This window comes from Papio anubis, unplaced genomic scaffold (genome assembly GCF_008728515.1).
Source record: "Papio anubis isolate 15944 unplaced genomic scaffold, Panubis1.0 scaffold101, whole genome shotgun sequence".
In the NCBI taxonomy this organism is placed as follows: Eukaryota; Metazoa; Chordata; class Mammalia; order Primates; family Cercopithecidae; genus Papio; species Papio anubis.
In genome coordinates this window covers 132,366-155,203 of record NW_022159226.1, presented here as the reverse complement: position 1 = coordinate 155,203, position 22,838 = coordinate 132,366, and the positions used below count along the sequence as shown (strand labels likewise).

At 38.0% G+C, this 22,838-nt stretch overlaps 1 protein-coding gene across 5 annotated transcripts in view; it reads right to left on the bottom strand.

Moving 5' to 3' along the window:
- Positions 1-22,838, bottom strand: part of LOC116272414 (N-acetylgalactosamine kinase-like) — a 129,917-nt gene that overhangs the window by 97,731 nt on the left and 9,348 nt on the right. For 2 of the 5 annotated variants that reach the window (XM_031661151.1, XM_031661148.1), the window contains exon 1: positions 17,712-18,054. The exons of 2 other annotated variants lie outside the window; for them this stretch is intronic. In XM_031661151.1, coding sequence (XP_031517011.1) covers positions 17,712-17,764 — 53 coding nt within the window. In that variant the 5' untranslated portion in view covers positions 17,765-18,054. Of the gene's footprint in view, positions 1-17,711; positions 18,055-22,838 lie in introns of those variants that run through there. One more of the 5 variants, XM_031661153.1, reaches the window with a different exon arrangement.

The window sequence follows — 22,838 nt, the reverse complement described above, 5'->3', positions numbered from 1 at the left end:
ATCTCTTGCTATGCCTAATTTATAAATTAAACTTTATCATAGGTATTTATATATAGAAAAAAAGCAAATAGTATATATAGGATTCAGTACTATCTGTGGTTTCAGGCATTCACTGAGGGGTCTTGGAATGTATCCACCCATGTATGCTGTATTTTGCTATAAAGGACATGAGTAGGATAACTGGTAACACATCACATCTGTCAATTAGATAATACTGTTCTATCAATGTTAATTTCCTAATTTTAATCATTATGCTCTGATTATATAAAAGAATATCCTTGTTTTTAGGAAATATGCATTCAAGTATTTAAGGTTAAAAGAGCATGTTAAATAAAATTTATGGAAGACCATTATTTTGGGCTGAGTTCCACTAGGCCAAAATGGAGTCATTCATGCTAAAGTTCCCCATCACCAAACCAAAACTAAGTTGTTTATCTGATCTATAAAAAAGCAGGAGAGACATGGTAGCCAAATTCCTAAACAGGCCAGTTTTAGCCAGCATGGTAAGGAAGTCCCCTCTGTTTTAACCCTTACAAGAAAACGAACCTGAAGTAACCTGATGTTAACCAATCTGCTTTTTATTATGCTGTTTCACTTGTTCTTCTTCAAGCTATTTTGTAAAAACCAACTGTTCTGCCATGCCTAGCATAGCACCTATTTTTAGATGCTGCCCAATTCATGAATTGAAAATAATAATAAAAGCTAATTAGAGTATTTAAATTAGTTGAGATTTTGTCTTCTAACAGGCATCAGGTCCTCAACTTAATCTCAAACTGTTCAGGAAAAATATTATAAGGGGATAGGAGCAAGATAGCCAAGTAGAACCCTCTAGGGATCATCTTCCTGCAGAAATAACAAGTTGAACAACTAACTATCCACAGAAGAAAGCACCTTCATAAGAACCCAAAATCAGGTGAATTATCACAATATCTGGTTTTAAAATCATGTCAAGGAATTTGACACTGAAGACGGTCGGAAAGATAGTCTTGAATCATTGACACCACCCCTCTCTTACCCTCCAGCAATGGTGGTGGCCATGTAGCATGGAGAGAGAATCTGTGCACATGGAGGAGTACAGTGATTATGGGGCTTTGCTTTGGAATTCAGTGCTGTCCTGTATCAGTAGAAAGTGACACAGTGCAGAAATCAGCCAGTGCCCCTGGAAGGAGCATTTAGACCAGCCTTAGCTAGAGGGAACCATCCCAGCAGCCTGAAAGTAAGTTCTGGCTAGCCCAACCACCTGCTAAAGCACAACAGGTTCCTAAACAAATCTGAAAGTCACTCTAAGTCTTTGTAAGGCACTGAAAACCCTGACAACATTTCTACACATCCTGGGCCAGAGGGGAATCTACTGCCTTGAAGAGAAGGAACTAGTCCTGGGAGAATTCATTGCCTGCTGACTACAGAGCTGTCAGACCTTGAATGAACATCAGTGGTTGCCAGGTAGTATTTGTCATAGGACTTGGATGACCCTGTGCATTCCCAGTGTGATGGCCATGGGAAGAGACTTGTTCTGCTTGAGGAAAGAAGGAAGATTAAAGGGAACTTTCTCCTGAAGCATGGGTACCAGCCTGGTTACTGTGATACAGACCACCCAAGGACTCCTGGGGTCCACAATTCTAGGACTTGGCCCTGGATGGCATTTTTGGACCTGTGCTGGACCGGAGAGGAGCTCACTACCTTGAAGGGAGCATACCAGGCCCAGCAGCATGCACTACAAGCTGACAGAAGAGTTCTTGGGTAAACAGTGGTAGCCAGGCAGTAAACATCAGCAATAACCAGGCATTACTCACTACAGACAAGGGGGAGGTGGCCACAGGGAAATACTTCTGCTTGAGGAAAGAGGAGGGAAGAGTAGGAAAGACTTTGTCTTGCGGCTTGGGTGCCAGCTCAGCCACAGTGGAATAGAGCACCAAGTAGATTCCTAAGGTTCCTTACTCTATGCCCTGACTCCTAGACAGCATTTCTGGACCAATCCTGGGCTGAGGGGGAGCTCATCACCCTAAAGAGAAGGCCACAAGTCTGGCTGGGTTTGCCACCTGCTTGGGCCTTGAGGGAGCATCAGTGGTAACCATGACATGGTTTCTGCAGGCCTCAGGCAAGACCCAGTGCTGTGTGAACTTTGAGTCTGACCCAGTGTAGATCCAATGACAGTGGCCACAAGGGTACTTGTGTTTCCCATCCCCCAACTCCAAGAAACTCAGCATGGAGAAAGAAATTCTGTTTGGGGGAAAATTATGGTAAAGAATAACAGATTCTGCCTGGTAATCCAGGGAATTCTCCCAGATCTTACCCAACACCACCAAGGCAGTACCTCTACAAGAAGGCAAGAGACACAGTGTTACTGGGTGTGGGGTACCCCCTAATAAAGATATAGCTGCAGTGACCAAAGACTTAGATCATAACACTCAATTCCCTTCAAATACCTAGAAAGCCTACCCAAAAAGGATACAAATAAATCCAGACTGCAAAGACTACCATAAATACTTGAGTCTTCAATGTCCAGACATCAGTGAACATCCACAAGCATCAAGACCATCAAGGAAAATATGACATCACCAAATGAACTAAATGAGGCACCAGTGGCTATTCCCAGAGTGACAGAGACAAGTGACCTTTCACATAGAGAATTCAAAATAGCTATTTTGAGGAAGCTCAACAAAATTCAGGGTAACAGACCAGGTGCAGTGGCTCACGCCGGTAATCCCAGCACTTTGGGAGGCCAAGGTGGGCAGATCATGAGGTCAAGAGATCAAGACCATTCTGGCCAACATGGTGAAACCCCGTCTCTACTAAAAACACAAAAATTAGCTGGGTGTGGTAGTGCACACCTGTAGTCCCAGCTACTCAGGAGGCTGAGGCAGGACAATCGCTTGAACCCGGGAAGCAGAGGTTGCAGTGAGCTGAGATTGTACCACTGCACTCCAGCCTGGCGACAGAGTGAGACACCGTCTCAAAAAAAAAATTCAGGATAATACAGAGAAAAAATTCAGAATCCTATCAGATACTTTTAACAAAGAGATCAAAATAATTTAAAAGAATCAAACAAATTCTAGAGTGACACTCTCAATTGAAATACTGAAGAATGCATCAGAGTCACTCAATAGCAGAATTGATCAAGCAGAAGAAAGAATTGGTGAGCTTGAAGGCAGGGTATTTGAAAATACACAGTGAGAGGACATAAAAGAAAAAAGAATAAAAAAGAATATAGCATGCCGACAAGTTACAGAAAATAGCCTCTAAAGGGCAAGTCTAAGATTTATCGGCCTGAAAAACATAGACAGTGAGAGAGACTGGGGTAGGACGTTTATTCAAAGGAATAATAAAAGAGAACTTTCTAAACCTAGAGAAATATATCAATATTCAAGTATAAGAAGGTTATGGAACACCAAGCAGATTTAACCCAAAGGTCAAGGATAAAGAAAGATCCTAAAAGCAGGAAGAGAAGAGAAACCAGTAATATGTAAAGGAGCTCCATTACATCTGTCAGCACACTTCTCAGTGGAGACCTTACAGGCTAGGAGAGAATGGCAAGACATACTTAAAAGTGCTGAAAGAAAAAAAAAATGTGTATCCTAGAATAGTATATCTAGCAAAAATATACTTCAAACATGAAAAAGAAACAGAGACTTTCTGAGACAGACAAAAACTGCTGTCACTGACAGCAGACATATCCTACAAGAAATGCTAAAGAAACTTCAAACTGAGAGAAAAGGATGTTAATAAGCAATAAGAAATCATCTGAAGAAATCCAAATCAAAATCAAAACCACAATGAGATACCCATCTCACACTAGTCAAAATGGCTATTACCAAAATGTGTCAAAAACTAAGAGATGCTGATGAGGCTGCAACGAAAAGGGGACATTTATAATCTGTTGATGGAAATATAAATTAGAAAGTGTCTGGAGTTTCTTCAAAGAACTTAAAACAGACCTACCATTTGACCCAGCAATCCCATTACTGGGTATACATCCAAAGGAAAATAAATCATTCTACCAAAAAGACAAATGTACTCATGTGTTCACTGCTGTGCTATTCACAGTAAGAAAGACATGGAATCAAACCCAGGTGCCTATCAATGGTAGACTGGATTAAAAAAATGTAGCACATAAACACCCTGTAATACTACATAGCCATAAAAAAGAGTAATACCGAATTCTCTGCAGTAAAATGGATGCAGTGGGAAGCCATTATCCTAAGCAAATAAACACACGAACAGAAAACAAAATATTGCATGTTCTTACTTATAAGTAAGAGCTAAACACTGAGCACACATGGACATAAACATGGAAACAAAAGACACTCTAGACTACTAGAGGGAGGAGAGGAGGAACGGGGTACGGGTTGAAAAACTATCAGGTACTATGCTTATTACTTGAATGACAGGACACAGGCCCCAAACCCCAGCATCACACAATATTCCCATATAACAAATGTGCACATGTACCCACATATCAACAGTAAAAGTTAATATTTTTCAAAAAAGAAATCATCTGACGATAGAAAATTCACTGGTAATAAGACAGACACAAACACAGAAGATTGTAACACTATAACTGTGGTGTGTATACTACTCATATCTTGAGTAGAAAGACTAAAACATGAACCCATCAAAAATAATAACTACAATAACTTCTCAAGACATAGACAATAAGATATGAATAAAAACAACAAAAAGTTAAAAAAGAAGGTAGATGAATTTGAAGGTTTTTTTTAGTTTTCTCTTTTCTTCCTTGTTTCTTTTTGTAATTGGTGTTAATATCAGTTTAAAAAAAGGGTGATAAGATGTTATTTGCAAGCCTCATGGTAACCTCAAATAAAAAACACAAAACAGATACACAAAAAATAAAAATCTAGAAATTAAAAACCAGAGAAAATCACCTTCACAAAAAGCAAGACAGGAAGGAAGGAAGAGAAGACTACAAAACAACAAGAACACAATAATAAAATGGCAGAAAAGTCCTTACTTATCAACAATAACATTGAACGTAAATGGACTCAGCTCTCCAGTCAAAGGACATAGAATGGATGAATGGATTAAAAACAAAACCAAAATCCAATGATCTATTGCCTACAAGAAATATACTTCACCTCTAAAGACACACATAGACTGAAAAAGAAAAGGGATGAAAAAAGATATTCCGTGCCAATGGAAACCAAAAAAGAGCAGAAGTAGCTATACTTATATTATACAAAATAGATTTCAAAATAAAAACCATAAGAAGAGAAAAAGAAGGTCATTATATAATGATAAAGGGGTCAATTCAGCAAGAGAAGTAACAGTTGTAAATATATATGCACCTTATACTGGAGCATCCAAATATATAAAACAAATATTATCAGAGCTAAAAAGAGAGGCCCCAAAACAATAATAGCTGGAGACTTCAACACTCCACTTTCAGCATTGGACAGATCATCCAGAGAGAAAATCAACAAAGAAACATGAGATTTAATCTGCACTATACCAAATAGACCTAATAGTTATTTACAGAACATTTCATCCAGCGGCGACAGAATACACATTCCTTTCCTGGGCACATGGTTGAGTCTCAAAAACAGACCATATCTTAGGCCACAAAACTAGTCTTTTTTTTCTTTTTTTTTTTTTTTGAGACACAGTTTCGCTCTTGTTACCCAGGCTGGAGTGCAATGGCGTGATCTTGGCTCACCGCAACCTCTGCCTCCCTGGTTCAAGCCATTCTCCTGCCTCAGCCTCCCAAGTAGCTTGGATTACAGGCATGCACCACCACACCCAGCTAATTTTGTATTTTTAGTAAAGTCAGGGTTTCTCCATGTTGGTCAGGCTGGTCTCAAACTCCCGACCTCAAGTGATCCGCCCGCCTTGGCCTCCCAAAGTGCTGGGATTACCAGCATGAGCCACCACGCCCAGCCAAAACTAGCCTCTAAAAATTCAAAAAAATGAAATCATATCATGTATCTTTTCTGACAACAATGGAATAAAACTAGAAATCAATAGGAGGAACTTTAGAAATATACAAACACAATTAAACAATATGTTCCTGAATGACCAGTAGGTCAATGAAGAAGTTAAGAAGGAAACTTTAAAATTTCTTGAAACAAATAAAAATGAAAACACAACACAGCAAAACCTTTGGGTTACAGTGATGGAATGCTAAGAGGAAAGTTTATAGAAATAAATGCCCACATCAAAAAAGTAGAAAAACACCAAATAAATGACCTAATGACATATCTTAACATAGAAAAACAAGAGAAAGACAAACCTGAAATTAGTAGAAGAAATAACAAAGATGAGAGCAGAAATAAACGAAATTAAAGCAAAAAAATACAAAAGATGAACAAAAGGAGAAGTTGGTATTTTGAAACAAGTCATGCACAGAAATACAAACTTCATACATTATCACTCATCTGCAGGAGCTAAAAATTAAAACAATTGAACTCATGGAGAAAGAGAGTAGAATGATGGCTACCAGAGGTTGCGAAGGGTAGCAGAGGTGAGGGAGTGGGGATGGTTAATAGATACAAAAATATAATTAGATAGAATGAATAAGATCTAGTATTTGATAGCACAACAGTTATTACAGTCAACAAAAATTTATTTTACATTTTATAATAACTATAAGATAACTGGAATGTTTATAACACAAAGAAATTATAAATGTTTGAGGTGATGAATACCCTATTTACCCTGATGGGATTATTATACATTGTATGCCTGTATCAAAATATCTCATGTACCCCATAAATATATACATCTATATTATGTACCCATAAAAATTAAAAATTAAAACAGAGATAGAGAATGATAAAGCAAATGTGGTAAAATGTTAAGTTTGGGGAATTTGGGAGAGGAATATACAGTAATTTTTCAACTATTATTTGACTTTTCTATAAGTCTAAAAGTATTTCAAAATAAAAAACTTTTCTTTAAAAAACAAAATTTAGCCAGGCCTGGTGGCGGGCGCCTGTAATCCCAGCTACTCAGGAGGCTGAGGCACAAGAATCGCTTGAACCCAGGAGGTGGAGGCTGCAGTGAGCCGAGATCGCGCCACGGCACCACTGCACTCCAGCCTGGGCAACAGATTAACACTCTGTTTCAAAAAAAAAGTCTTTTTTTAAAAAAAGAAACATTTACTGATGCTGTACTAAGTACTCTTTGAAAGGAGATGAATAAGAATCCTTGGCCTTAAGAAATTTAAAAGTTGGCTAGGTGCGGTGGCTCATGTACGTAATCCCAGCACTTTGGGAGGGCAAGGCAGATTACTTGAGCTCAGGAATTCCAGACCAGCCTGGGCAACATGGCAAAACCCCATCTCTATAAAAAATACAAAATATTAGCTGGGCACCATGGTGCATGCATGCCTGTAGTCCTAGCTACTCAGGAGGCTGAGGTGGGAGATTCACCTGAGCCCAGGAAGTCAAGGCTGCAGTGAGCCATAATTGTGCCACTGCACTTCAATCTGGGCAACAGAGTGAGACCCTGTCTCAAAAGAAAGAAGAGGAGATGAGGGGAGGAAGAGGAAGAGGAAGAGGAAGGGTCTAGCAAAAGAGGAAAATAGCTAAGCCAAAATTCACAATACAGGAAAACAACACAGTGACAAGTTGGCCAAACACAGTCCTTTGGGAGCACAGAGAAACATCATTTAGTCCCTGCTATGAGAGAATATGAGTGGTAAGATAAATCAAAAAGAGGGAAGGTACATTTAAGGATCCCCAAAGATGTAATGTTTGAAATAAATTTTAGATGATGATGTCAGACAGGTTGCGTAGGGCGAAGCACTCTAGGCAATTGGCATGAAAAGGCCCAAGCATACTGCATTCGGAAAACTACAAACAGGGTTCTAAAAACATCAGAAGAGAACAGGAGGGGAGGAGGTTGGAGGGTATCAAGCCTCAGATCTTAAAGGGCCTTATCATGCCATATTGAGAAACCTGGCTTTCAACATACAGGCAATGGATGTGAACAGACATTTAAAAATGAAGTAAATCATCAATTTTGCATTTGAAAAAGCTCACTGGGTAGTGTGTGGAATTTGGATTGTAGAAATAAAGAGATCTAATAGCAGTTCATTGTAATATATCTAGAGAGAAATGCTGAAAATACTTTAAAGCTATAGGTAGAGAAAAGTGAAATTAAGGTGTTATTTAAAATGTCAAATCCAAAGGAATTTGTACAATTAAATGTGGGAAACAGAGCGATTAAGTATAACTCCCACTTTTCCGGTTTAGGTAATACTGCTAGCCTTAATAGGGGTTAATGTTTCTGCCTGTGAAAATCATATATAGATGAAATTCAAGTTCTCCTGAACTTGAATCCTTATTAGTTTGTTTTTACAAGGACTGCAAACACAAATAACAAGAAGTGCTAACAGCAGAGTTAGAATAAGTCTCCTAAAATGTGTCTTAATGAAATTATTTTGAATTATAACTTTGTCATTTTCCTAGACTTCCTTGGGAAGGCAGTCCGTTCATGGCTTATAACTGCTTCATCACCAAGAGGCTTACTATACAACATTCCTACCTTTGAAATTCAAATGCATGGAGGCAAACAAGGAAAGCATTTTTCTCTAAGAACAGAAAGAACTGAAGTGAACAGTGTCTTTCTAAACTTCATACCTAATCCTCTAATAATGAATGGTGGGCTGTAATTGGGGTAAGTAGCTGTATTTTACCTCTAGGTGAGCTACCAACAAGACCTTGTGTCTTAATGCAGTCACTGAATGTATGCCCCCCAAAAAAATACAATGAGCATTTCAATATGAAAATAAGAGCTCCTACAAAGATCATATTGTTAAAGGGGGAATTGGCCAAAGTACTGCAGCATGAATTGCTGACTCTGGTGCTCTGAATGCTCTTTTGACTTAAAATCTTAAAAAAAAAAAAAAAAGAAAAAGAAAAAGAAACAAAGAAAAAAGAATAGCAGTATTAGTAACAGAACTTGAGAAACAAAGCTATGACTGTCATGAATGAAATGGACTTTACTAAAAGGACTAATTCTCTCAGACCATGTGGCTAACTGCAGAAATGAATGAATTAAAATTTCAGGAGCTATGACATGTATTTTCAGTCTTCCACTGTGACCCTGGGCAAGTCCCCCATCCTGTCTGTGCTTGTTTTCTCTTCAACATCAGGATATCGAGGCATAGCATTATAGAAAATGTTAATTTTTAATACTAATGTAAGAACGATTGGTTATAACATTAATTATGTTAATTTGTATGAGTTGCTCTACACCTCAAATTTCCTCATCTACAAACTGAGGCTAATACTAGAACTCACTGCAAAAGTTTGTTTGAGGGTTTTATAAGTATAAAATAATTATAGTTATTACTATTATTACTGTTATATTTGAGAATTTAATATATGTTATAGATGGAATTTCAAAGTATGATAATTACCATTGGGAAAGGAGGGTGAATTTGAATCTGTTTTGTTCTTTCATCACAATAAATTTCTCCAAGATCAAAAATTAAACATAAAAATAAAACTATAATTATATTAGAGATCTTAGAAAACAAGGTTATGATGGTGAAAATAAAAATAGTAGGTTGAATAGAAGAATGAAAAGAGTTGAAGAGCAAATTAGTGAGCAACAAGTTGAAGGAAAGTGGAAATTAAGGCCACAGCTATAGCTATTTTGAAAATAATGAGAGGTCTACATATCAAAACCCATGAGACACAACCATAATGGCACTCAGAAAATTTTCTAGCCTTCTACTCACATAAGAAAATAAATCATGGGGGAGAAAGGCGCTTTCCTTTCTGTCTGGCAAGAGCCATCAGGTAAGCCAAGAGAGCTGCATACAAGTACATTCAGGAGCTATGGAAGAAGCAACAGTCTGATATCATGTACTTTCTTCTGAGAGTCCCTGCTAGCAATATTGACAGCTCTCTGCTCTACCACAGGGCTCCACAACCCACCCAGCCCAAAACAGTGCACTGACTGGGCTACAATGTCAAGCAAGGTTACATTATATATAGGCTTCCTGTGCACCATGGTGGCCGAAAATGCCCAGTTCCTAAGGGTGCAGCTTATGGCAAGCGTGTCCATTGTGGTGTTAACCAGCTAAAGTATGCTCGAAGTCTATTGAAGAGGAGAAAGCTGGACTCCACTGTGGGGTTATAAGAGTACTAAATTCATATATATATACACACACATACACACACACATACACATATATACATGTACATATATTTTTATTTATACATATATACAGACATATTTATACATTTTATTTCTATATATATATTTCTTTTCTATTTTTTTTTGAGACAGAGTCTTGCTCTGTCACCCAGGCTGGAGTGCAGTGGCACAATCTCCACTCACTGCAACCTCCACCTCCTGGGTTCAACCAATTCTCATGCCTCAGTCTCCCGAGTAGCTGGGATTATAGGCGTGCGCCACCACACCTAGCTAATTGTTATATGTTTAGTAGAAACAAGGTTTCACCATGTTGGCCAGGCTGGTCTTGAACTCCTGGCCTCAAGTGATCCACTCACCTTGGCCTCCCAAAGTGATGGGATTACAGGCATGAGCCACCATGCCCGGCTGAGAGTCCTGAGTTCTTACTTTGGTGAAGATTCAACACACAAAATGTTTGAGGTTATCCTCATTCATTCACTCCATAAAGCTGTCAGAAAAAGTCCTGACACCCAGTGGATAACCAAACCAGTCCACAAGCAAACGGAGATGCATGGGCTGACACCTGCAGGCCAAAAGATCCATGGCCTTGGTAGGGTCATAAGTTCCACCACACTCCTGGTGATTCTCACCGCGCATCTTGGAAAAGGCGCAATACTCTCCAACTCCACTGTTGCCACTAATGTAAGTAATGCTTGTAAAATTGATACCTAAAAAACAATTTAGGACAGTCATGTCTGCTTACAAGTGTTATTTGTCTGTTAAAACTAGTCTGTAGATTGTTTCATGAATTCTTTGTCAAATTATGAAAGTTAAAGTGCAATAATGTTTGAAAACTCTATAAGTGATGATGTATCTTGTTTCTAATAAGATAAACTGTTTCGTCTTTATCTAATTAGGGGGTTATATGGCAGTGTTTAAAACATACTGTGTGGTATAATAGGTTTAAAATAAATTCTTTAAAAGAAAAAAAGAAAAGAAATAATGAAAATAAATAAAGTATGCATATAACACAGGAACCTAGCAAAAAGAAATCAAAGAAATTAGAAGATACAAATTAACAGATAAAAGCAAAATTTAACGAACCAGGGGAAAATAGCAAATTGGATAAAAAAATTACAAGGTGTTTCTTCAATTAAAAAAAAATAATATAGAAAAAAACTTTGTGTCATTAAACATAACCAACACTAGAAATAATAGACAAACATAAATTTTAAAAGGATTTTAAAATTTTTAAATCCAGATGGCTGATTTGTCTAGAAAAAATACAAATTTCTAAAATTGACACAAGAGGTTAAAAATAAAGAAATAGAAAAGTTGTCAGAAACAAAGCCCAAAAAGTGTTATAAAGTTAGTTGGATCTTCAAGGAAAAAAAATGGTCTTTTCTTTTTATAAATAATTCTAAATAATAGAAGCTGTGGAAAGTTTCCCACCTTATTTTAGGAGGCTAGTCTAACCCAGATGCTTAAACTTGACAAGAATGGCTAATCTCACTTGTGGAAATAGATAGAAAAACTCTAAATAAAATGTTGGTAAATTTAATGCAGTAATTACCTAAAATAACCTATGTGACCAAGCAGAGTTCATTCCAGGAATGTGAAGGTAATCAGCACCAGAAATCTGTTGATTAAATGCACTATGCTAACAGAATAAAAAGAGGAAAATTCTATGACTTCACGATCCTCTCAAAAAACCCAAAGAAGAAACAAACGTATTTTCATAACCATTCCTTATTTTTTAAAATAAAATAAAATAATTTTTAAATCTCTGTCACGCATTAACCTAAAGACAAAAAAAGTGAGGCAAACTTAACACAGAGTTTATTTGGGCCAAGTTTGAAGACTGCAACCCAGGAGCATAGCTTCAAGTTAACATGACTATACCCTGATTAGCAGTAGTTACTAGTGGTTTATAAAGGAAAAAAATGGGGTGGTTCCTAATTTGTTTACCAAGAATTTACATTAAAATAGCATAACCTATTGATCAGCTGTACGTTGTTCTTTGTATCACAGATTACAGGAACATGAAGATAACAGGGGAAGCAGCTAGTCAGGAAGAAAAGGCCTTTAAATGACTGGCCCCTGGGACATGGGTGCAAGGAGGGGGAGGGATGTGACTAAAGTGGCATATTCATGTCTCTCTGGGCCTGATAAATTTTTGCACATCTCACATAGCTCAGATGGCTCAGAGCTATTTTTCTTTTCTCACCTACTAGAAAAGGACATGTCCTTAATTTAATAAACGATGTTTACCAGAAACAGCAAACATCATATTTGATGGCAAAATATTAGAAGCATTCCCATTTGCGATCTGAGAAACTAAAGTAGATGCCCCTTTATCAAGTAAGGGGGACCCTAAAGTTAAGGTAACAAAAGTTACAGGTTGAGGCATGACAACTTCTTAAATTCTCATGGCTACAAGTAAAACGACACTCTGGCTAAATCCCCTAGCAATATTGGACACCTCCTAACTCTGACTTATGATCCAGACCACTACAACTCTGATCAGACAGAGGACCAGCCTTACAAACATTCTTTTCTGATAAACAACTGCAGACCTTAAGCCAGTTTCAGCCAGCCTATAGAGGCTGTGCACTAATTGTCTTTGTGTCCTATAGTTCACCTTTTGATGTAAAGAGCCAAATTCCATCTCATTTTAATGGTAAAACCTGCCACAAAGTGAACATGGGATGTATGTTACATATATGTTTACCCACTATGTGCTTGGCTCCCCTCATAAATATGTATAGCTTTTCCCCAAAACCTGCCAAATATGTATGATTCTATTTTATAAGACAGACTCTGTGGAGCCTAAAACCAAACTTCCTCTTCCCTGCTCGAAGTTACAGCACCTTCAGTCCACACTGGAGACTCTCTCTTCCTGGTCTACAAACTGATATTGCCAATAAAGCTCTCCTTTCTACTATCTCGCGCCATCATGGTGGTCATTTGGATGACACATTAAAATAAGGGTGAAGACAAAATGCTATCATCATTATTATTCAACATATGACACTGCATAAATTATAAAATGTCTACACAACAAAAGGTGTCATAAAGTTAAACTAGAAACTCTATTAATAATATATATAGAATAAATGGTTTCTATTGAAAATACATATACATACAAAACTACATGCATATAAAAAGAGTTTCTAAAAATAACAAGAAATAGGCCAAGCGCCATGGCTCATACCTGTAATCCCAGCACTTTGGGAGGCCGAGGCAGGCAGATCACCAGGTCAGGAGCTCGAGACCAGCCTGGGCAACATAGTAAAACCCCGTCTCTACTAAAAATACAAAAATTAGCCAGGCTTGGTGGCACACACCTATATCCCAGCTACTTGAGAGGCTAAGGCAGGAGAATTGCTTGAATGCAGGAAGCAATGGTTGTGGTGAGCCGAGATCATGCCACTGCACTCCAGCTGGGGCAACAGAGCGAGACTCTGTCTTAAAAACAAAAGAAACAAACAAACAAACAAAAAACAAGAAATAGACAATCCAATAACATCCTTTTTGCAGGGCTATTTGACAATAGCTATCAAAATTTTAAATGTTTATTACCTTTGGCTCTGCTTCCATTTTTATGAACGAGCTTTAAAAAATTCACACAAATGCTCAGAGAATATATATATACACATATATATTTCGTGTGTGTATGTGTATATATACACATATATACATATATATGTATATATATGTATGTATATATGTGTGTGAATATATATGTATGTGTATATATACATACACACAGACTCTGTGGGGCCTAAAACCCAAACTTCCTCTTCCCTACTCAAAGTTAAAGCACCTTCAGTCCACACTGGAGGCTCTCTGTGTGTGCATACATATATACACACACAAGGATGTTTGTTGCAGCATTGTTTACAAGAGAGAAAAATTAGAAATCTAAGTGTACTAAATGTTGAGTGGTTAAATAAATAATAGTATTCATACTACAAAATACTCTCAGCCCTTAAAAACAGTGAAATAGTCCGGGGCACAGTCGCTCAACCTGTAATCCCAGGGAGGCCAAGGCGGGTGGATCACTTGAGGTCAGGAGTTCAAGACCAGCCTGGCTAATATGGTGAAATGCTGTCTCTACTAAAAATACAAAAATTAGCCAGGCATGGTGGCACATGCCTGTGATCCCAACTACTTGGAAGGCTGAGACAGGAGAATCTCTTGAACCCAAGAGGTGGAGGTTGCAGTGAGCCAAGATCACGCCACTGCACTCCAGCAGACAGAGCGAGACTCCGTCTCAAAAAATAAAATAAAATAAATAAAAATAATGAAATATATCTGTATGAACTGATATACCAGGATATATGAGAAAGATTAAATGAAAAAAGTAAGCAAAAAACAACAAATATCATATAATTATTGGACTTATGTGAATATATCATTTTTATAAAATATAGTAACAATGATATAAGGACACAATGATATTATAAGGATACAAACCAAATGGATAACTTCTAAGAAGGGAAGTAGAAATTGGCAGTCTAGGGTAGAAATCAGAAACAATCAGGAAAGAAACTGGGATTTTCAGGCTTTACTGAATATACTTTTAATTAATCCAAATTTTTAATATTAAGAATGTATTCAGTGTCACCCTGCTAGCTCAACTGGTAGAATAGAGACCAAAGAATGTGTGCATACAGCAGCATTATTCATAAGAGCCAAAAGGTGGAGGCAACCCAAATGTCCATCAATTGTTGAATATATAAACAAAATGAGTATCCATAAACTGGAATATTATTTGACGATAAAAAGGAATGATGTATTGATACATGTTAAATGACATACTGATACATGAATCTTCAGAACATTATGCCACATGGAAGAAGCCAGTCACCCAAAAAACAAACATTTTCTATGATTCCATTCATTTGAAATGTCCAAAGTGACTAAATCTATAAATACAGAAAATAGATTAGTAGTTGTTTAAGGCCAGGTGAGGGGAAAGGGAATGGAGTTCTGGGGTGTGATAATACAAGGGATGGCGGGGTTCTTTCTGAGAAGAAAACGTTCAAAATTTGATTACAGTGTTGGTTGCACAGCTCTATGAATATACTAAACTCATTTAATTGCAAACTTTAAATGAATTAGTTATGTGATACGTGAATGTCAATAAAACTGCTACAAAAATAACAATAATCCAACAAGTTTAGAAACTTAATCCAAAAGAGAAAGTAAAGAGATACAGCTTGCTAAGAATGCAAAGAAAGCCAGAATAGAGAAATTTAGAGTCTTACAGTACAGGTACCACACAAGAGTGGGACACAGAAAGAAAATATTAGAACTTCAATTTCTATTTGATTTTTACATAAAAAAAAAAAGGAAATTAAGTTTTACTAAAATGTATAATATGGTCGACCAGTGCCTTTACTCAAAGGATCCCATGGCTTGTGAGGTTGAAGAGGCATCCTGAAAAAGAACAAGAGTTCCACAAGGAGGCAGGCTGACCATTTATTCATTTTTTTTTCCTTCTCAGCATATTGCAATATTTGACCGGTTAGGTGAATTTATAGATTATACTATTTAGATTTAACAAAATACATCCCTCCTAAAATGAGTAAGTGGCTGCAAAAGAATCCTGCAAATAAAACATTGCATGAAGCTAATAATTGCATTTTTGTGCACAAATGAACAACAGGAAAATGGCAGAGCTTACCTATTATGATCTCTTCTGTGGATAATACAGATAAATATTAACAATATTTATATTTATATTTGTTGCATGAATGAATAATATGAAAATTATGAAAAACAAGAAGGAACACTAAGGAAATTCAGTAAGCAATTCTTCACTTTGAGTACATATACCTATATTGTTACACCATCCTCCCCCAAACAGAGTGAGTATAGATAGAAATGTTGATCTTTATTATTAAAATCACATAAAATGGAAACACATTAGGAATTTACACATGGATATGTTTTATGTAAAAGACTAAACTACAGGCTGGGCATGGTGGCTCATGCCTGTAATCCCATCACTTTGGGAAGCCAGATGGGTGGATCACCTGAGGTCAGGAGTTCAAGACCAGCCTGGCCAACATGGCGAAACCCCGTCTCTACCAAAAACAGAAAAAATAGCCAGGCGTGGTAGCGGCACCTGTAATCCCAGCTACTCGGGAGACTGGAGAGGCAGGAGAATGGCTTGAACCTGGGAGGCAGAGGTTGCAGTGAGCAGAGATCGCGCCACTGTACTCCAGCCTGGGCAACAGAGCAAGACTCTGTCTCAAAAAAAAAAAAAAGGAACAACAACAAAAAAAACTACAAGGGATCAGGTTATTTTCATGTAGCAAATTTCTCATTAATCTTATTGGAAGCATGCCTTTAACACTGTGTTTTAATTCATTCAAATATACAAGGGCAACAGTGCTACACAAGAACCTCTAGAGTATATTAAAACATTCAAAGACATTGGGAAGTAGACCAAAGCTGTGCTGGACTCTATAAGAAATTCTGTTTCTTTCTGATAACTAAAGACACCCTGTTTGCTGGTTTAAGGATCAAAGAACATTTTCAAGTTGTAGTAAAATATATTATCATCAATTGACACATGGTGGTAACAAACCAAGTAGGAAGAGCTTAAGGACTTGATGTGAAAGAAAAAAGTTAACATAAAAAAGGCTAAAAACAGCAAAAGTAGAGGCCGGGCGCGATGGCTCATGCCTGTAATCCCAAAACTTTGAGAGACCGGGGCGGGCGGATCACCTGAGGTCGGGAGCTCGAGACCAGCCTGACCAACATAGAGAAACCCCGTCTCTACTAAAAATATAAAAGTAGCCTGTGTGCTGGTGCATGCCTGTAATCCCAGCTACTCGGGAGGCTGAGGCAGTTGAATCACTCGAATCCGGGAGGCGGAGGTTGCGGTGAGCCAAGATAGCGCCATTGCACTCCAGCCTGTGCAACAAGAGCGAAACTCCGTCTCAAAAAAAAAAACAAAAACAGCAAAGGCAGAGTCAGAAAAGTTCTTGGCTAAAGTAGCAGGTGAGAAACTTCATTTTATGAGACTTCAGCCCCGTTGGTCAGAACAAAGTATTTCTACAAAGTACCTGTAACTGAAAAGATCCTCCCCGAGACATCACTAAACGATTACTCTGTAGCTAGGGACTGCCATCAAATTAATTCCCTAAGTGACAGTTCAGAGATTCTCGTGGTTTTTTTGTTTGTTTGTTTTTTGTTTTTTAAAGAGGATGCAGAGACCAAGAGGGTTTTTGTGTTTGTTTTCAATGAATATTTAGAAAGAAGGCTTTTAAAAAAGCAGTATCAACTGGCATGTAAGACAAAGAGAGTTCAGTGTGGATTTGGGCATTTCTGCTGAAGCCCAGTAGAAAGGGCGCACTAATTACAGCAAGAAAAGGAAAACAAGAATCAGCATGGATGAAGCAAAAAACATACAACCCATGGTAGTATGTGCGATGTGATCTTTTTTGCAAGCCCAGCCACGTGTCCTTATAGAATCCCAAGGGTTCTACCTGCTCCCCGGGACCAAAAGCAGCGCCCCAAGGGAGCAGCCAAATGCTGTGGACCCGAACCAACCCACGAGATCCCAAAGCCCGGCGTCTCCTCTCCCCAACCTGAGATGTTCTGCCACCTGGACCCGACGCATAGCAGGGCTCTCTGCAGCCATATTTCGCTAGATCCTTCTTTCTTCTGTAGTTCCAAATGGTTAAGCAAAGCTCCCAGAGCAATCACGAGACTTCTCTGACAGGAGCCGTTTTCTTCCGGGAGATAACCAGCTCCCGCCCTGCGGAAATCCTGCAGCTTCGCTGAGGTGGCTGCTTCCAATCGCCCCGCCTCTGGCTCCTCCTCCCTGGACTCAACCAGGGTTCCCTCCAAGCAGCAGTCGGGTACAGCCTCTGTTCCGCTCTTAGCTCCCAGGGAGGGACTAGGACCTCGCAGGAGCCCCTACGCCGAGGACGTGCGAGGCTGCCTAGTGAGGTTTTCTTTTTGCGCCATGTGGATGTCTGAGAACAGTGTCATAACCTGGCGCCTTGCATACACCTAGTTTCTGATCTGTCTTGGGCTGTGTGTTTTTTTTGTTTTGTTTTGTTTTTAAGTTATGTTTTGGTCTTTATTTTGGTCTTTATTGTCAGCAGCTACTCCCCAAACAACACTAAAATGTTTAGCTATTGCTTCTTTTGCAGATTATTTCCAAATCAAGCAACGTAAAATTGATGTATCACTTGATTTAAATAGATTTGCATTTATAGTTAGAGGCATTCGTAGGCTTTCCTAGAACACAGTTCTGAAAAGACGGAAACACATGCCTTTTAATGTGCAAGACCCCTTAGCATCCAGTTAAACCTCTTCATTTTTCACTTACCTAGAGAAATCCTAGACGCCCTATTTTAAAAAGTACACTATCCCCAGTATATCATTTACTTTTCCTTCCTTCATAGTTCTCCTATTTGCTTACGTATTTATTGTGTGTCTCACCACCTCCATCATCACTACCACTAGAAAGCAACTGGAGGCAGGCAGGCAGATTAGTTTTTAATGAATAGGTAAGATAAACTGAATGAATGATGAAGGATGAAGTGAGGTCCCTGAGGTCACAGTGATCATTGGGAGCAAAATTGGAATTAAAATTCAGATCTATTAACTCTCAATCTAGTGCACTTTGCACCTCAGAAATGTTGAGATTAAACCCAAGTGAAGGCCGCTAGCAATACACCTATCCAAAGTTTCCTGATTAAGAAAGTTTGGGCCAACATGCCCAACATACTAGTGGTAGTAGCATAACTCAGAGAGATTCTGTAAATTGTATACATCAGTAAGCTGCTGCTCCAGAATTTCTGTATGTATATGCATACTTTGTCTCCATGTGTCCTTCCCTCTTCTGTATACATGTATACAGGAGGAAGGGGGAAGGACACATGGAGACAAAGTGTGAAGGGACAATAAAGCATAGCCAAAGAGTGGCAGCCCCTTGGCACCCCTTTGGGTTATTACTGTAAATGGTACTTCAAAGAAACAAAGTTACTCTGGTCTCAGGGCAGCTTTCTCACTACTATTTCAGTCCCTCTTTATCATTTTCAAATGAATAAATTATATCTTCTTGTTTCTGAGCCCCAATAAATCCCAGTTTGATGTTCATTTTGGTTTAATTTTGAGTAACAGGCGTCATCACTGTCACTTGTAAATAGTTTCAATAGGGAGGTAACCTAAATTTTTAAAAATGTAAGATGTTTAAGAACATCAGTAAATACAGAAAAGAACAGAATCTTTTTTTTTTTTTTTTTTTTGAGATGGAGTTTCACTCTTTGTTGCCCAGGCTGGACTGCAGTGGCACGATCTGTGCTCACTGCAACCTCCACCTCCCAGGTTCAAACGATTCTCCTGTCTCAGCCTCCTGAGTAGCTGGGATTACAGACACCCACCACCACACCCGGCTGATTTTTGTATTTTTAGTAAAGATGGGGTTTCACCATGTTGGCCAGGCTGGTCTCAAACTCCTGACCTCAGGTGATCTGCCCACCTCGGCCTTCCAAAATTCTGGGATCAAAGGCGTGAGCCACCGCGCCCGGCCCAGAATCATTTTTTATTCAGATGTTTCTAATGTAATATTTTGCATTAGTTGAAAAATAATAAATTTTAAAGTTTTGAAATTTTTTTAATAGTCCAAAATAAACTCATTTTATACAGGGTTAAAAAAAAATGACTGTAGGAACGGTTTCATAAAAGAATACTTCCTGTTGAATGTGTATTTGATGACCGAACATTAACTTTGCTAAATGAAACCAGATGGCAAATCATTAGTTTGGATCTTGGATACATTGCTATTGCAGTCTCAACAAAACTGATGCAGACTAGAAAGCACCTTACAGAGCAACTAGTAAAACATCCTTTTTTGAAATGATTGGTCCAAAGGACAACAGGATAACAGAGCTGGAATTAAAACTTAGGTCTCTAGACTCCTAGCCGAAAGGCCATACCACTTCTGAATGTGTGACCTTTGTTGAGACCCCAGTAAACTGTGCTTAAATTATTGAAAGTATTAGAATCCTTGTCAAAAATTAAAATGTGTACCTTATAATTTTCATAAAGTATTGCTATTAAAATAACCTGTCCAAACTACTAGATAACCCCAAATAGACACCAAAAACAAAACCAACATTACTTTCTTATACTACCTTCCTAACGCTAGGCATCTTGCTAAGTAAGCACTTTGCATATATTATTTTCTCTTTAAACCTTTCCAACAATCCTTATGGGATAGAAAAATATTATTTCCTTTTCAATTTCAAGAAGATATTCCTTTAGTTCTTATTAGACATATCTAATAGTGAAAATATTTAAACATTTGGCTGGGCGCAGGGCTCATGCCTGTAATCCCAGCACTTTGGGAGGCCGAGGCAGGCAGATCACCTGAGGTCAGGAGTTTGAGACCAGCCTGGTCAACATGGTGAAACCCCATCTCTACTAAGAACACAAAAATATAGCCAGGTATGGTGGCGGGCACCTGTAATCCCAGCAATTCGGGAGGCTGAGGCTGGAGAATCGCTTGAACCTGGGAGATGGAGGTTGAGTAAGCCGAGATCACGCCATTGCACTCCAGCCTGGGCAACTAAGAGTGAAACTCCGTCTCAAAAAAAAAGGAAAAAAAAAGAAAATATTTAAACATTTATATTTTACAGTGCTTTTATTTTCACAAATCCTGAACCTCTTGGTTCTTTGCTTTTAGTAGGCACAGTTACAATAGGTTTAGAATCTGAATTATAAACTAATAAATGGTATATTATGATGGAGTCTTAAACAGATACCTAATTAATAACTTCAAATTGTTTATCCTCAAAGGATATTAGTCTCCATTCAGATAAAATATTATAGCAAACTAAACAAAACAAACACTAAAATGACATAAAACAAAAACTTGATCCAAAATATGAATTAAAGCATGGGTGTTAAGGGTCTTACAGACCTGGCTAATGCCTACTGATGTTTCTCAGCTTAGAAATCACTTTCTTCAGGGAGTTTTCTATGTTCCCTGGGCCTATCTCTACCCAAAACTAAGTGTCTAAGACCATAGAGGGATTGACCATTTATCTGGAATAATGTCATTTCTGTGGTTTAATCTGTTTGTGCAATCCCTGGAAAATATTTCCTATTTTGACTTATAATAAAAACTATTGTTCGCAATTGGGAGACTCTACTTCAGTGACCTATTTTGGATATTTTCTCATTATAGTAAATAATATGTAATACTTCTTTATGTTTTCTTTATAATGATGGTACATTCCATTCCTTCTTCTTCTTTTTTTTTTTGAGACGAAGTCTTGCTCTTGTCGCCCAGGCCAGAGTGCAATGGAGCGATCTCGCTCACTGCAACCTCCACCTTCCGGGTTCAAGTGATTCTCCTGCCTTAGCCTCCCGAGTAGCTGGGATTACAGGCGCCTGCCACCACGCCCAGCTAATTTTTGTATTTTTAGTGGAGATGGGGTTTCACCATGTTGACCAGGCTGGTCCCAAACTCCTGACCTGAGGCCATCCACCCGCCTTGGCCTCCCAACGTGCTGGGATTACAGGCGTGAGCTACCGCACCTGGCCCCTTATTCTTCTGTATATAGAATAGATACTGCTCTCTAGTGTATATAATCATTAAATGGCAAAAAATAAACTCATGAATCAGAGAAATCTGTATTTATGTAGTTATGGAGGAAATAAAAATTGTGCAAAAATGCTTTAACTGAACATAGATTGTTTTGCAGAGTGAAAAACAAGGCAAAACAAAATGAAGCCTCTAAGCACCTTCTGCTTGCCCAGTCATACAAAGCATCACATCAGTCCTCTAATTACTTGTGTTTTCTGTCTAGTCTAAATTTTGCTACTCAAAGTGTGTCCTCAGAACAGCAGCATCAGCATCACTTGAAAGTTTTTAGAAATATATTATCTTGTGCTCAGACCTACTGAATCAGAATCTACAATGCAAGTCAAACATGTCATTTTAAATTTTCTAGAAGCCACTTTCAAAACAGTAAAAAGAAATGTTGAATTTAATATTTTATCTAATATACCAAAATATCATTTTAAATATATTTTAAATTATTCAGAAATTTTACTTTTTTATAGTAAGTCTCCAAATTCCAGCATATCTCAATTACAGCATATCTCAATTCTGATGAGAAACGAGTGACTGCTATTTTAGACAGCACAGAGCTAGATTATAAGCTCCCTGAAGGCAAAGACTGTTTTACTCTGATTTTACAGACTCAGGCTCAGTGTTGAGCAGGCACTCAAGGAATGTTTAATGAAGGAATCAATTAATGAAACTGGATTTGTGTGGTTCAGCTACTTTGTGACCCTAGGTAAGTCTGAAATTCCTCTTCTCTAAAGGGAGATAAAAACAACTACTTCATAGGGTTATTATGAAGATTTTAAAAACCATCCCAACATTCTCTCCAGTTATTCTCTATCACCTAAATCTGGTTTGCTGTCTTTAAAGCTATCTGAAATTACATTATGTATTGATTTTTATACATATTATCTGTCACCTCCACTAGAATTCATATTCCATGTTTCATCCATTATTCTATCATTCATTCATTCATTCATTCAACAAAAGTTCTCTGGGCTACTATGTTCTAAGCACAATTCTAGGCACTGGGGACACAACAATAAACATAAAAAAAAGCTCCTGCTTTATGACAAATTAAAATTAGTTAAGCAAATAAATGAATATGTTACAAAAATTGATGCAAACT